This window comes from Gossypium arboreum, chromosome 13 (genome assembly GCF_025698485.1).
Source record: "Gossypium arboreum isolate Shixiya-1 chromosome 13, ASM2569848v2, whole genome shotgun sequence".
NCBI lineage: Eukaryota > Viridiplantae > Streptophyta > Magnoliopsida > Malvales > Malvaceae > Gossypium > Gossypium arboreum.
In genome coordinates, this window is record NC_069082.1 from 100,009,266 (window position 1) to 100,025,032 (window position 15,767).

Sequence of the window (15,767 nt, forward strand, 5' to 3'; positions counted from 1 at the left end):
CTAGACGGGTAACTTGACATGTATATATATTCAGCTTGGACAAGAAATTTGATGTGTCATTATAAAGGTTTAGCCCGGACAAGTAACCTGACATGAATATACTTAGCTTGGATGAGCAACTGGTGTAACGGAGATGCCTGTGTATTTGATTTTGTTTAGTAGAGTTCATCAGGCGATGCAGTTCATATGAAATGTGAAATTGAAATAACATATAACGATATTAATGTTTATATATATAAATGTTGAATTGCCCCGTTTGTTTTCCCTTTCCTTATAGGTCGTCACCTTGCAGAACACCTCAAGTTGGATCGTTCTGAAGCTCATCCTATCCTATCACCAAATTGGTAGCTTTTTGGTCATTTTGAGCCTAGAGTTGTGGCATGTATATGTAATGTGTCTTGATGTTATCTTAATTTATATAAATTGTGGTGAATTTAAAAGCTTGGTATGTTATATTGCTTATGGTAATTGAGTATATTATGGATAATTTGGCAATGGTGATGCCTAGTTGAAATGGATTTTCTTGATTTACATGATTTGTCACACCCCAAAATTGGGACTAGAAGTTTTCAATGTAAATTAGGAGTTTTTTCTTGAAATAGGTTTAAAAATTTTGAATTATGGGTAACTTGAAATTTTTTTCGTCAATGGCTTTTTGAAAATTAAAACAATTTTTGAAAAAAAAAATTCAAAAGACTTTCAATTTTGAAATAAGGACTGATTTGTAAAAGGGTCTAAATTATGAGTTTTTTTAAATGCAATTACACCAAATTTTATTTTTTTACCCTATTTCCGCCTTCTTCTTTATAAAACTCATGTTAGTCTCTTCTCCATATTTTTGTTTTGTCATCCATTGCATTTCAAAGCTCCTCTCATTCAATTTTGATTCCCAAACTTAATTTTTTAGATTCTATCATTCCCCAAGCCATAAAACTCCATGGAACTTCAAGAAAAACACTCAAAACACCATAGATTTTGTCATCTTCCAAGCACGTGGGTTTTCCAAGTTTTTAACCAAAAACTCATTTTTCTTCCACCGAAGGTAACAAATCATTTTTCTATTTGTTTTTAATGTTGTCTAGTCTTCTAAATAGAGTTTTTAAATATTAAATTGCATATTTCAAATAAAAGCGGAAAATTGGGTCGTTAATGGTGGATTTTGGGATTTTGAATAAAAACATGGTTTTAAAGTGTTTTTAATTAGTTTTGATATGATTAGAAGGTTTCTAAACTTACTTTAAAGTTTCATTGAAGATTTCCAACGTTTTAATGAATTTTTGTGAAAATATTCATAACATGTCAAAAAATTTTGATACAATAAATTGGGTAGTTTTATGTAGTTTAAAGGTTGAGAATATGTCTTAGGTGAATAATTAGATGAATGGAATTTGTTTTAGGCAAAAATATTAAGTATAGATTGAGATATTTAAACTTCGAGTTTGTTAGGTCAAAGGTTTCGGTTACAAGAGAGTTTAACTTAGGCTTGTGTTTTGATTATTTGAAGTGAGTCTTTGGCTAATTTTTGAATGTGTTGTTGTGCGATTTATCTTGTTGAAGCTTCGGAACCATTGGAGCCTTCTATGGGCAAGACGAAAGGTAAGGAAAAGCTAGTTTAAACTTTCGAAAATTAGGCGAAAGCGTGATCGGTGGGTGTTTGGAATTGCTACTTGTAAACATAATTCATAGTGTTAATTAGGAGCTTAGTAATAGCCTAAACCCCTATCCTAAGTTTTGAGTGTAATCTTTTATTTCTCTTGCTTTATTTTGGCAAATTACGTGATTATGTGAATATTTGTGGATTGATTATTATGATGCGATATTGTGATATTAGACATGTGTGATGACTATTATGAATTGTGTTGTGTTGTGGGCATGATATACATGCCAATTGATAGTGATAGAGATATGCTAATAATGCAAACATGTAGCGAAAGCGAGTGAAATTTTGGTAAGTATTTATGTGTTGAATTGTGGAATGTAATATTATTATGAGAGGTAATACGTGAGAAGACTTGTATGTGATATATGATGTACTAATTTTAATGCACACATATGTGGTCGCATATATGATGGCTCAATGAGTATTATTGTGTCACTTAAAGTGCAAGTAAATGTGAATCCGATAAGCATGAATTGTGTACAAGTTGTGATGTAAATTGATGAATATGAACAAAGATGATGTGTATTAAATCAGTAATTAAAAATGTGTAATTTTGGATATTTTGGCCTTGTGATCTCTTAAAACCATTGGATATAGTTGGCATGCCATAGAATTGTGAATACTCACCTATATGTATTTTGTTTTTGGGCATTGAGGCTCTAGGACAGGTTGGAGAGATAAGGGAATGTGAGCTAAGCTCCATTCAACGTGACATGTTTGGTGTGTTGGAGAGTGTTAGCTTTATGCTTTCACTTTTTGGGATATGTGCGACTCTATGAGTCAATTGGTGTGTTGGAGATTTGTGTATTCGGTGTGTAGTGATAGAGCCCACTTTATGTTTCATAGCCTCAAGTGTCAAATTATCGTTCAAATGTAATCTTATATATTATGATAATACAATAAGAGATGGATGCTTATAATTGTGAATAAGATGCTAAATGAGTTGATTTAAGCTTCACTAGTATGTTAGTACGTTCTCATAGTAAATTCCATATGTAAATGCAGTTTGGGTTGTTATCATTTAACTTGTGAATACATGTGAATATATAAACTATACTTGTGAGTTATTAAAGCATGTATACATTGTTTAGTCTTGATGAATTATTGTAAAATGGGTGATTTGAATATGAGTTGAGTGTAGCTGTACGTGAGAGTAGATGCTAGTTTTATGGTTTAATGAAGCATGAATATGTTATTGTGGCATGGTTAGAATATGGTTGTGAATGTTTTGTAATATGCTCTTGTTTAACCTTTGGTGTTGTGTATACTTTGTAGTTATTCTGATATTCACTGAGCTTGTTAAGCTCACCAGCTTCTTTCAATCCATTGCAGATTAGTTATGTGCCAGTGTGAGCAGTGTGGTTCCGTGGGGTGATCTAAGCAAGTCTATTTTCATTATGTTATAGGTGTTTATTTTTTTTTTATGTTTTGGGTGTAAGGCAATGTGGTAGACGTTGTACTAGTATTTTCCATCATGTTTTGGATGTTCTATAGCTTAATTTCTCTTAGGGTTGTGAGATTTGAATCGTATTATGTTGATTATTACTCAGACTTATTTTCAATGTTTGAAACTACTATTATGGTTGTTTTGACGTTCATTTGATGTGGTAGAAGACGCATGTTGAATAGACTTGAGTTGGAATGGTTTGTATGCTTGAACTATTGGATTTTTTGGTCTGGAGCAGAAGTATTGATATTCGTGTTTTAAAAGTGATACCTCTATGATTTTCAAATGTGCAGGAAGTTAAAATCGTAATTTGGTATCAATGCCATATCGAGTATCGATACTCGGGGTAAAATTATCAATACTTTTTGAAAGGTACCAATAATTTATGGTATGTTATTTTTGGGCGAGAAATAGAATGTTGTTTTGGTATCGATTTTTCAATCGATATCGATACCATTTAAGAGAAATATTGATACCTATGTTTCAGCATCGGTACCTACGTGATTGTTTTGAGAAATTTTTCTATGTGGTCCCTACGCATGTCTAATTATATTTATAAGACCATTGGATGTGTGTTAGCATGTAGTAATGATAATTAGGAGTTTATTTGACTTAAATCTCGTATGAATGATAACATAGAATATGTTCCCTTAATAATGAGACATGTTGTATTGTGTATGATGTGAGATAGTGGTGTGGCATCTTGATATTCGGGCTCGACAACCGGGCCGGGTATAGGGTGTTACATTATTAAGATGTGTATGGCATATAAATTGGAATGGAATGAGGTAGGAATGGTAACATGATTAAAATATGGCCAAATCTTGATAGTTGTTGATTATGCGTAATGCTTATACGCCCTAGATGTACATATGTGTATATAAGTGTTTGAAATGGAAGTGAATTGGTATGTTTTAAGGATCTTTAGCATAGGTAAACTTTGGTAATTGAATGACTTGGTTTGTGTTTTGATTCATGGCATAAAATGTTAAGTTTACTTGATGCATAGATAGTAATTGTCTTGAGAAGATGTTAAATATGGATGTTGAGCTTGTTTGGTATGTTCTTAGTGTATTTTGATTCAAATGAAATTGGTACTTGGTGCATAAACTGATAGATTTGCTTGGATAGTATGAAATAGGTACAAAATGGTTCCTTTTTACCAAAAAGCAGGAGCCACGTTGCGTCTTCGAATTTTGGACGTCACAACGTTACCATTATAATGAGAGACGACGTGACGAGCTAAGACTTGTCATCGCGACATGACATGTAGAGATGGCCACGTCGTGACGAGCATTAGATGAAGTTGTTACGTCAATCCCTACATTTTAAAAACTTTGTAGTTTGGTCCTATTTCATACTCGAGTTGATAAAAGAGCATTCGTAAGTTCGATTAAGGCTTGGATTTGTTTGTTTAACCTGAAATGAATGTTATTTTCAACAAATTGCATGTGTAAAATATTAATTACTGTGAATTTGTCAATAGTTGCTCCGGCAACAAATGTAATATTCCGTAGCTCGGACCTGACGATTGAGTTGGGTGAGGGTTGTTATAGTTATTGTTGATAAAATTAATTATAATTTGCATAACCAAATGATAAAATAAGAAGTATAAAGTCGAGCTTAAAATTCAAAATGACATAAAAATTAGGATTTTTTTTTTAAAAAAATAATGAATATATATATATCTTTTTCATAGCAATACATATTTTATCTCCCTTGTAATGCAATTTTTCTTTTAACTGGTCTAGTCAAACATACATTTAAAACTGGAGATTTTTTTTGTACAGTGCTATGTCACTTCCAAGCATTTTACACACAACTTTAACCAATTATTTTTATAGGTTGTCAAAGAATGAAGGTTGATGGAATTGGATTAGAGTGCTACATCACTTCCAAGCCTTTTACACACAATTTCAACCACTTATTTTTATAGGTTGTCAAAGAATGAAGGTTGTTGGAATTGGATTAGATTAGTAGGTCAAACTATGTGAACCTAGAATCGGCTTGTCATTAGGGCTGAGCAAAAAAATCAACCAAACTAAGAAACTGAGTTGAATCGCCAATTTGGTTCGGTTTGGGTTTTTTATAGTTCAGTTTGGTTTTGATTAGATGATGTCATTGAACCAAATCAATTCGGTTTGGTTTTGATTTATTCCATTGGACACTGAAAATTCAAAAAAAAAGTTATTTTTTTCTAAAAATAAAGTCAAATATTTTTTTAACATATAAGCCCAATATATAAACTCATTTAAAACCCAACACAAAACTTATTGCTTCTAAATTCTAAATATAGCTTTTATTATGTTTTTAAAATTTTTATTATTAAATAAAAATAAACCCTAAATCTAATTTCAGTGTGAATCTCACGAATTCATTGCTTATTTATTATTATTATTATTAAAACTTCTAGGAATTCAAGTGTTCTAACTCTTTTTTACTTATTATTGATTTGTATTCTTTTTTCTATTATTATTGTTATTAAAACTTCTAAAATTTTGATTATCGTTATTAAGACTTCCAAGTTGAGTGCTTTTTGCTATCATTACATATTAAGAGTTATAAAATTCAAGTAATTTAACATTTGATTATGTTTAGTGAAGATTGGAAGTGATTAAATCATGTATAATTGAAAAAATTTATAATTGTCAAATAGTGTCTAATAAACATAAAACAAACATAATTATCTAAGTAAAATTGAAAAATCCAAATTCAAAGACAATTTTGTTTAAATAAATTTCAAAAGCTTAAAGCTCAAAAACAATATGAAAACCCAAAACCCAAACTGAATTAGTACAATTCAATAATAATCGATTTCATATGTCATTAGCTTAGTTTTGATGCAGCTAACAAAACAGTCACTCTGATTTCAATTCAATCACTCAATTTTCGAAAAATAACAAATCAATCCTCCGTACCATTTTTTGTTACAGACATAACAGAAAGTTAACCTGTCATTTAACTAGCCACGTTGGCATCCTAGCTGTCATTTAAAGGGCTAGCTGGGTAGTAGAAGAAGGAGAAGAAGAAGAAAAAGAGAAAAAAAATATACAATCTAAATAATGTTTTTTTATCCATGTCTTTTTTCCTTTCTTGTTTCAAAAATTGGACAAAAATGGTAATTATAATTGCTGCAAAAAATGGTTCAGCTCCAACAATTGCTGGGAAAAATCCTTACCGTCCGCCATTTTTTGTTCCTCTTTGAGCTTCGTTCGCTACTCTATCACTGATTCGAGAAACCCATAAAACCACGACAAATGCCTATTGGTTTTGGATTCAATTCCTTGTAAATCAAATGGCCTAAACATCGGGAAAATGTCAGAAAGGTTGGGTTCTCCCATCAATCGAACAATTTCATCTAATCGATCTTTAATTTCAAGCCCAAGCTTTGCTTCTTCTCCATTCAATGAACAACCCCATAGCATGCTGATCGTAATGCTCAGCATTGTTAAGAATATTTGTTCGCTGAGGTTAATGGGTAACTCGATTTGAAAGTTTTCAAGAGAGAATTCAATAAAACTGTTCTTATTTTATTAAGTGAAGAACTAAATTTAAATGGAAAATAAGACATAACCTAACTAGGAAAATAATTCCCTTATTCTAGTAAACTACTAAAAGATAAAATAAAATATTCATAACAAATCTCAATTAATTATTCTAACATTTATCTATCTAAATTACTTAAAAATATCCCCAAAATATAAGGGGTTTTTACGTATTTCAACACGATTTTCTCATGAATATTCTTCACCATTTGTCGGATCTTTCGTTAGTGAAATTCGTAGCGGGCATTGAGGCCTTTGTTGCTCATGATTTCACATACGACAAGCTTACGTAGCTTGTGCAATTTTGGGCTGTTGGAGCTCCACGCAATGTCGAGTTCGTCAGAGGTTCTGTTTATGGCCGCCACCGGAATATCGCGATTGGCAAAGATGGCGTCGTGGTCTTTGAAGATTTTTTGGCGATTGATGGTGAGCTTATGTTGATGTTAACTTTTCTTCCTAGATAAAGCTTGATGATGGGGCCTGGCAACAACGACTTAGTTTGACGACGGGTTGTGGCGGAGGCAGCCACGGCGAGATTGCTGGGATGGAGAAGAAGAAGCATAAACATATTGAGTCATTTATGCAAAAAGTAAAAATATTGAGTCATTTATTAAAAAATGAAAAAAATATTGAGTCATTTATTAAAAAATGAAAAAGGAAGTACGAAAAAAATAGTCACTCAACTTTGTCTCATCCAACGTGGCAAGTTAACTGACTACATCAGCTATCCCGTTAAGCGGTGACAGAAAATGTTAATGAGTGACTAATTTATCACTTTTCGATAACGTTAGTGACTGATTTATTATTTTTTGAAAGTTGAGTAACTGAATTAATATCAGAGCGACTATTTTAGCAACTATATCAAAATTAAGTAATTATTAGTATAATTTAACCGATGTTTTATCCCGTAAGTTTTATCCTTCTTTATTTAGAATATGTGACAGATGAAAATTATTTTAGAATTTTAACGGCAAAGAGCAGTGAGTAGGTAAGGGCCCAAGGAAGAGAGCGTGGATCTAGCAAGAAAATACAAAAAGAGTCGTTTACTTCGGCGGCCATTTCTCACTTCATCCCACCATAAAATGAAGGGTTGGAATTGTTTGAAAGAACATCTTTGTTCTTGGGTTGTTTCCTTCTGTTTTTTCTGCCATGGAAGTGAAGCTTACCCATAAAAAGCATATCTCCCCCTCAAAATCTCGTCTTTCTAACCTTATAAAAACAACCTTCCCTCCTCACACCTTGCGTTTAAAACCCTGGGCAGCTGCTGAAATCCAACATTTCCAAGGCCTGGTCAAGGTTTTTTTCTTTCTCTTCCCACCACCATTTCCCTACTTACTACTAGGATATCACTAAAAGGAATCATTTGGTTTGGTGGTGGCAGAAATGGAGATTGCAGAACAAGACCAAGGACTATTCCTGCGCTCATGTGGTGAAAGAGTTAAATGAACCTCCTTTAACCCCTTTCTTAAATTCTTGGTTTTGGTCATTTCTTAATATTCAAAGCTTATTTGAGGTGAAAAGTTTGTAGTTAGTTTCCACTGCAGGGGTGAAACTTTGTCTTCCATTTCAAAGGTGTATGAAGTGTCCGTTCATTCAATTGCAGCAGCTAATAAGAACATTGTTGATATTAACCTTGTTTTCCAAGGCCAACTCCTTAACATCCCTTCTTCATCCCTACTAGACACTCAACTTGTAAGTAAGATTTTCAGGTTACTGTAAATACGATAATCCTTGCATCAACACTTAGTAATTTTAATGCTCTATGCACATTAGGAAGGCAACATTATAGTTTCGATTTATTCTAAAACTTTCAGCCTAAATTGTGTTGAATTAAGCTTTGGATATCTAGCTGATTTTTGGTGAAATTTACCTTGCTACTTTATGTTTTCATTTAATCAGGACCGAGCCAAGAAAAGTAGGTTATGGCAATCCATCCGTGCACTTAAAGCTCCTTCAGGGCAAAAGTTTTTCACCATGATAACTTCACATTGTTTATCAAATGTAAGTCTATTAATAAAAACCATCACAATGTTATTTCATGAGTATGCTTGGCAAGCTCAACAGGCTTTCCCACTCTATTAGCAGGCTAAATCCACTGGTTATTTTCTAGTTCTGGTTCCTCTTATAGCGTTTTGCATTGGATGCATAATCAGTACCTTACATACAAGAGTATCCAGAAGCATAAAGCACCAAGCTGCTGATAAGTCTCAAGCACATCATCCTGGGGCAAAAGGCAGGCGATGGAAGTCAGCTCTCAGTGACTTAGTGGAAGGAGATGTTTTTGACTCTGAATTAGGCCTTGATTCTAATGTAGGTACTCTGTTCAACATGTAGTATATGTCAACCATATATGGGCAATGTTCTGCAAAATCCAATTGCTTGTCTTCTTTTTTGCTTCAAACTTATCTTCCATGATCTTTCTATACCTGTATTATAGGGTTAGCAATTATTTGATATGCTCAATGCAAGAAATGTAGCGTTCAATACCGAAGCAGCAATTCTTTCTTTGGATAAAATGCCAGATTTCTCTTTTTTGATGCTCCTATTGCTTGGGTTTTATTACCATAATTGATTACCGGTACAATTTCCTATTGCTTCCTTTTTCCTGAGATTAAAACTACTTTGATGTGTTTGCTAAGATAACCATATGATCTTATGTTGACATGAGTAGCCGTGAAAAAGGATAGCAGCCATATAAAGTGGCTGAGAGTGCTCAAATCAAGAACTTGCAACGATTACCTTTTGAGTTTTGTTTGTGCTATGTAACTTTGCATTGCAAGCAGAGAGCGTAAGTAACCTGTAGGGGTTCAAAAGACTATGTTCTTATCATCCTTATGCCATAACATTGGCATAATTCTAAGTAGTCCTGAATGTCACCACCTATAAATAGTAGAAATATTTTTCTTTGGTTAAGTTTATGCTGCTAGATGATTATACACTGGGCAACCTTAGTCTCACAGCCCCAGTGAAATGACCCTTTGAGATCAGAATCACCTTGCCTTCGGTGTGGCATGATTGCAAGTTAATTTATTTGGAATAATTATAAACTCCTGGTCTGCTGTATTGTTTCCTGCACTATTAAACAATGACCAGTCCTACTGAATGAGCTCACTCTAGATCTAAGAAACTGAAACAATAGACAAATAGCAGTTCACTTAAAGAACAGTAGCTATTTTATTTTGATTTGTTTGACAGCCAAATGGTGTCTATAAATTTTGAGATGCTAAGTTAATTTTGAAATGTTGTGCAGAGCACATCAGAAGATGAAGCAAACATTCAGAATGAGGAGGCCTCTGAGGATTATGGTAGACTTGAACATGATTATCAGAAATTTCTTTCGGAATGTGGCATTAGTAAATGGGGATATTGGAGGGGTGGTTCTCCTGGGGCCTGATGGGACCGCTACTATGAATTCTTGGATTCTTATGTACAGAGTTATAGTGATGTTTGCCTTGCTTTTCTCCAATACTTAGCTCAATTATTTTTCATCCGTTTCTTGAACGTGTGATTGGCTAAAATAATAATAATAATAATAATAATAATAAAGCTTCTGAATTTTAGCTTTTTATTTAAACAAGTCTATCTACTTTATATACCCTTAAATCTTTTAGGCTGTGTTTGAGAGAGAAATTTGTAGTAAGAATTTCATTTATATCAAGAATTTTAAAATTATAAAATGATTTATTTGTTTAGATAAAAATATCGGAGAATTTCAAATTTTATGAGAAATTTTAAAAGAATTTTAATAGCTCAAATTCTTTTATCAAATTTAATTTAAATGCGTGGTTTTTCAAAAGTAATTTTATTTGATTTTATACACATTATCTTACTATAAGATAGAAACTTAAACTTCAAACATTATTTTTATTTAATTATAATATATATTTTTAAAATTTTATTTTATTAAAACTGTTTATATTTTTTTCAATAAATGGCATCCATATTAAATATTTTTAATATAATTATTCTTCTATTATAATTATTTTTAATTTTAGAATTCCATTAACCTAATTTTTACAAATCAATTATTTATCTAAACAACCAGTTACAAATCCTAACATTTTGAATGGTTGAAATCTAAAAGCTAACCTTTTAAAAATCTAAAAAATTTAAAATTTTTCATCCAAATGCAGACTTTTATTCTAATAAAATCTTAACCTTGAATACTTCAAATATATATATATATATATATAAATTTTAACTTCATAGGTTTACTTTTGTATCTAAACATTATGGGATGAATTATATCATTAGTCACTCAATTATTAATGGGTTTCTGTTTTGGTTACTAAATTATAAAAACTTTCAATTTTGTCACTAACGTTTTTTATTATTTTTGTTTTGGTCATTATCTGTTGGGATAATGGCAAAATTTACCTCTGTACTTTAACAAATCTTTCAATGTGGTCAGTGGCGAAACCATGAGGGCTGGCAGGGGCCTCGCCCTTCTAAAATAGAAAATTTTCCATTTAGGCTATTTATAATTTTTAAAATTTTAAATTAATAATAGTAAAACTGTACTTTAGCCTCCAAAATAATAAATTTTTTATTTAATCCTTTAAAATTTATAAAAATATAGATAACGGTGAAATTACATTTTTACTATCATAAAAATATATAATTTAATTTAAGCCCTCCTAAAAATATTTTTTAGCTCCGCCACTAAATGTAGTTCCTCTATTTTTAATTTGTCCAATTTGGTACCTATATTTATGTTTCGTATCGTTATGGTAGTCTAATCTACTAGTGTTAACTTCTGACACTAGATGACAAGTGAAAAAGTAAAAAAACTTAAATAATTAGAAAAGAGGGACTTGGAGTTAAATAACCATTAGTATTTTTTTAGTCCAATGTATTGTCAATTTAGATTAACACATAAATGTCTCTACTCCACCAAGACAAGTTATCTCCCTCTTTTGGACTTAAGACGACAAAATAATCCTAACATAGCTAATTTTTCACCGTGACTCCATGAATTATATACTTTGATTTTAGATTACCAACTAACATAAATCGTTTTCTGTGATACAGTTTCTTATTAGTTCAACATAGTAAGCCATGCATGACGCGCGTATAAGCATAGAAATAATGAATGAGGTTAGAATAAAATTTCAATTTGGTTTTCATAGATGAAACATGGTAGATTTGTTTGAATTTTGCAGCAATTGTAGGTGTAACAGAAACTCTTTTGAAGTCATGGGGAATAAATTTAGTTAATTGCAAATTCTTGTGCTTGTGGGTTTCCTTTTAATACTCAGAATAATGTCTGGATGATAGCAGTTCATAATGGTTCAGGACAGAGATGGAACTTGTTTCATTCCTCACATAAATTAATCACTATTTGGATGTTTCACTATATTTCCATATTTCACAAAGTATTTTTAGATAGCTCTTAAATTGAAAGACTGCTAGGATATCTCATTTTTATTTTTTTATGGAAATATTATTTTAATTTCTTTAAAGCTTTTTGAATTTTAGAACCGTGATAGAATGTGTAAAGTTGAAAATTAAAGTTATTAAATTTTTTAAAATTAAAACTAAATTGATGGAATTTATAAACATTTTAGGGATAAATTTATTATTATGCCAAAAAAAAATTATCACGTTAAAATTCACTAACATAAAAATTTCTAACTTAATAATTGAAAATGTAATTTACGTTCAATGAATAAATTTTACTTGAGGTATCTTATAAATAGTTAAGGTAAATCATAGTGTAGTATAACAAAATTATATAAATTCTAAGATATTCATATAGTATGTTATTTTTATTGCATTCCTCAACACTTCAATTTTGAAATTTGACTGAATGAAATTATCATCTGTTTCTCCCTCAATTACAATAAAATTGAAACGGGACAATGATGTCTCAACTGAAAATGATAGTTACAATTCAGCAGACATCTTTCGAATAATGATTTAATTACAAAAAGGAATAGTTTATAAACCTAATCAATTTAACTCTTGTTTTGTTTTTCATAAAGAAAACCAGCATAAGACTATTACATCAATCTATTAAAGTTGGGGGGTTCTTCAAACAGTTGTAATTTTCAATTACTAATTACAACACACTTAGTCATATAATCTGCAATCCCATTATACTCCATTGGGATGTGACTCATTCTCACTTCCCACTTCCAATGCAAATGCCTTAACTCAACCAAGTTACTATTAGCGTCATCACCTGCTAATAGTAACTTTACTAATAAAACATTATCACATTCCACCTCAATCCTCCTAAACCCCTTTTCCCAAGCTATAAAAAGGCGTTCCACCATCGCTCTAGCCTCAATTTTGAAAACAACATCCTTACCCAAAAGCATCATGTAACCACACAACCATTCAGCATTATAGTCTTGAAATACACCTCCAATGGACGCATGAGAACCATTATGTGACACTGCCCCATTCGAATTAAGTTTTATCCAATCCCTCCCTGGACAAGACCAATTCAATAAAGATCGCGTGGAACTAGAATGTTCTAATTTCAGATTTTTCTCTACATAACTCCTCATCCATGTATAACCTATATCCAAAAGTGCTTAAGTACAACTATGATTGTTAGAAAAAACAAAAGAATTTCTGTTTTTCCAAAGGAACCAACATAAGATTGAGAACATAGTTTGCCAATCAATATCAATGTTACCACAACTCCCTTTATTCTGTAAATTCTATAAGAGCCATTCATTGAACGGCAAGGAGAAGAAAACATCATAAACTTGCCTCGAAATCACAACAAGCCATATTGTTTTAGAAAAAGCACAATCCCGAATTGCATGGACCTTCGTTTTCAAAAAACTGCTACATCTAGGACAAGCACCATCGTTAGTCATATGTCTTCGAACTCTTTCACAATTTATTAATAGTTGATTCTTCCACATAATCATTAGAAACACTAACCTTTTGAGATGCCTTCGCTTTCCATACCAAATTCCAAACAGCAGATGATTTAGTGTCTTCAACAAAGACCAAAATCCTATAAGTTTTAGCAGTAGAAAACACATCTTTCCTCATCCATTTCCAAGCTAGGCAATCCTAACCCGCTTCAGATGTTGAAGGCACTATGCCTGAAATGTGCAAAATAATGTGAGCCTATACAACACACTATGACAACTCCAATCCCAACTTCCATTCTTTGATACCATGTCGCAAACTCGCAACGTTCATCCAACTACCCAGGACCTATATAGAAGTCATTTAAAGAACCCACCTTCCTAAGACACATATCATTCCAAAAGTTCGATAGATGACCATCTTCAACGAACCAGTATACATTAGCAATAATTTCTGGCCAGCACTTCATAAAAGACCTCCATATGAAAGAACAATTACTTTTGGAAATAGAGCCTGAACGTAAACCTTGTATGTTGTATTGACTCCAAAACACTTTAACCTACAGAATCTATATTTGAAAGAAACTGAAAACTAAGCTTTAATAAGAAAACGTTGTTTTGATCTTCTAGATTTCTTAGGCCCAAACCTCCAGAATCCAGTGGACGACAACACTCCATGATAATAAAGCAGGTTCCCTTGACCCTGAACTAGCTCCCCAAATGAGGTTATGGGCAATATTCTCAATCTCTTTACACACGGAGATAGGGATACGCATTGTACACATAAAATAATTTGGAATAGCTAAGAGAACGGACCTTGCTAAAGTTATATGACCAAGTAAAGACAATTTTATCGCAACCTATCCAGACAATTTCCTCTATATTTTGCTCACAACAAAATCGAACGTTTTCACTGTAACTCTATTATGCAATAGTTAACCCTAGATAGATACCAAGATCCTCCACCTGATTAAAACCCATCTCAATACATATAGTCTTCGCAATGTTGTTAAGAGTATTAGGAGAAAAAAACACTTTTGATTTACTTCTAATCACTTTTTGACTAGAAAAATGACAAAAAAGTGTCCAAAATAACATTCACAATATCTGCTTAACCCCTACTCGCTTCACAAGATGGCATTAAATCATCAGCAAAGAACAAGTGAGATAAGGTTAGACCTCTCCGTGAAAGAAACAACGGTTTCCACTAGCCTTGTTCCACCGCCTCCCCAACAAGATTCCTCCATCTCTCCATACACAACATAAAAAGATAAAGAGATAGTGGACCTCTCTACCTTATTCCTTGCGTAGACTGAAAAGACTCTGTAACAGATCCATTCCAAAGAACTTGAAGTGTCGAAAAGGAAACATAGTCTAAATCACATCAACTAAAAGCTGAGGAAACCAGGCTTCAGAAGGTGCGTCCTTTAGAAAATCCCACCTGATTCTATTATAAGCCTTTTCCAAATCAATTTTTAGCACCATCCCATATATGTTACCTTTAAAACCCTTTAGCAAATGCACAACTTCTTGTGCCATGACTATGTTTTATGTAATATTCCCGCCTGGGATAAATCTTAATTGGTTCTGACAAATTAGCTTAACCATTAAAGGTCGTAATCTATTAACAGTGGTCTTAGTAATAAATTTATAAAGAACTATACAAAAACTTATCGGACAAAATTGATAAATTCTTTCCAGACTTTGGACCTTAAGCAGTAGTACCAACAAAGTTTTGTTCAGATTCGGATCTAACAACCTCCCAATGTTTGCCTAACTAGCGAACAGACCAAAGGCCCAACAATATCCCATTGAGATTGAAAAAACCTCGCCTGAAACCCATCCACCCCAGTGTTTTCAGTGAAGACATACAAAAGACTGCCCTACAAACCTCATCGTCAGAAACCATTAATAGTAGATCCCCTTTCTCTTCGGACTGTAGTAAAGGAAATTTACCACGACATGGAAACACGCCACTAACTGAATAATCGACTGTGTAAAGATCTCTGTAAAAATTTACAACATGATGCTTCAACTCATCATCATCGAAGCACCAATCACCACTCTAAATGATAAGCCCTTCTATCTTGTTTATTTTCTGCCTAGCCAATGTATGACTATGAAAACAACTCGTATTCCTATCCCCATTCTTTAGCCAAACTAATCTAGATTTTTGACACCACAGTAACTCCTCATGCTTTAACACTTCTTCAATTTCCCATTGAAGCTCAAGTTCATTAGAGTGGAGTCATGGAGAATTGTGCCACTCCAAGACTCTTTGC

The 15,767-nt window shown here is 32.5% G+C and overlaps 1 protein-coding gene across 2 annotated transcripts; it reads left to right on the top strand.

Moving 5' to 3' along the window:
- The first annotated feature begins 7,624 nt into the window (after positions 1 to 7,624).
- Positions 7,625 to 10,229, top strand: LOC108461944 (uncharacterized). 2 transcript variants are annotated; one of them, XM_017761941.2, is made up of 6 exons: positions 7,625 to 7,948; positions 8,034 to 8,089; positions 8,197 to 8,344; positions 8,552 to 8,653; positions 8,735 to 8,962; positions 9,903 to 10,229. In XM_017761941.2, exons 1-6 carry the CDS (start codon positions 7,802 to 7,804, stop codon positions 10,044 to 10,046), a joined length of 825 nt encoding a protein of 274 aa, XP_017617430.1. In that variant the 5' UTR covers positions 7,625 to 7,801; the 3' UTR covers positions 10,047 to 10,229. The 2 variants fall into 2 exon arrangements, with proteins under 2 accessions (XP_017617430.1, XP_052880365.1); XM_053024405.1 differs by having other exon boundaries at positions 8,738 to 8,962.
- The last annotated feature ends 5,538 nt before the right edge of the window (positions 10,230 to 15,767 follow it).

Excerpts from the sequence above, each read along its gene's own strand:
- LOC108461944 (XM_017761941.2), top strand. The coding sequence starts at position 7,802 with ATGGAAGTGAAGCTTACCCATAAAAAGCATATCTCCCCCTCAAAATCT. Across the intron at positions 8,090-8,196 it reads TGCGCTCATGTGGTGAAAGA|GGGTGAAACTTTGTCTTCCA; the intron begins GTTAAATGAACC and ends TTTCCACTGCAG. Across the intron at positions 8,345-8,551 it reads CCCTACTAGACACTCAACTT|GACCGAGCCAAGAAAAGTAG; the intron begins GTAAGTAAGATT and ends TCATTTAATCAG.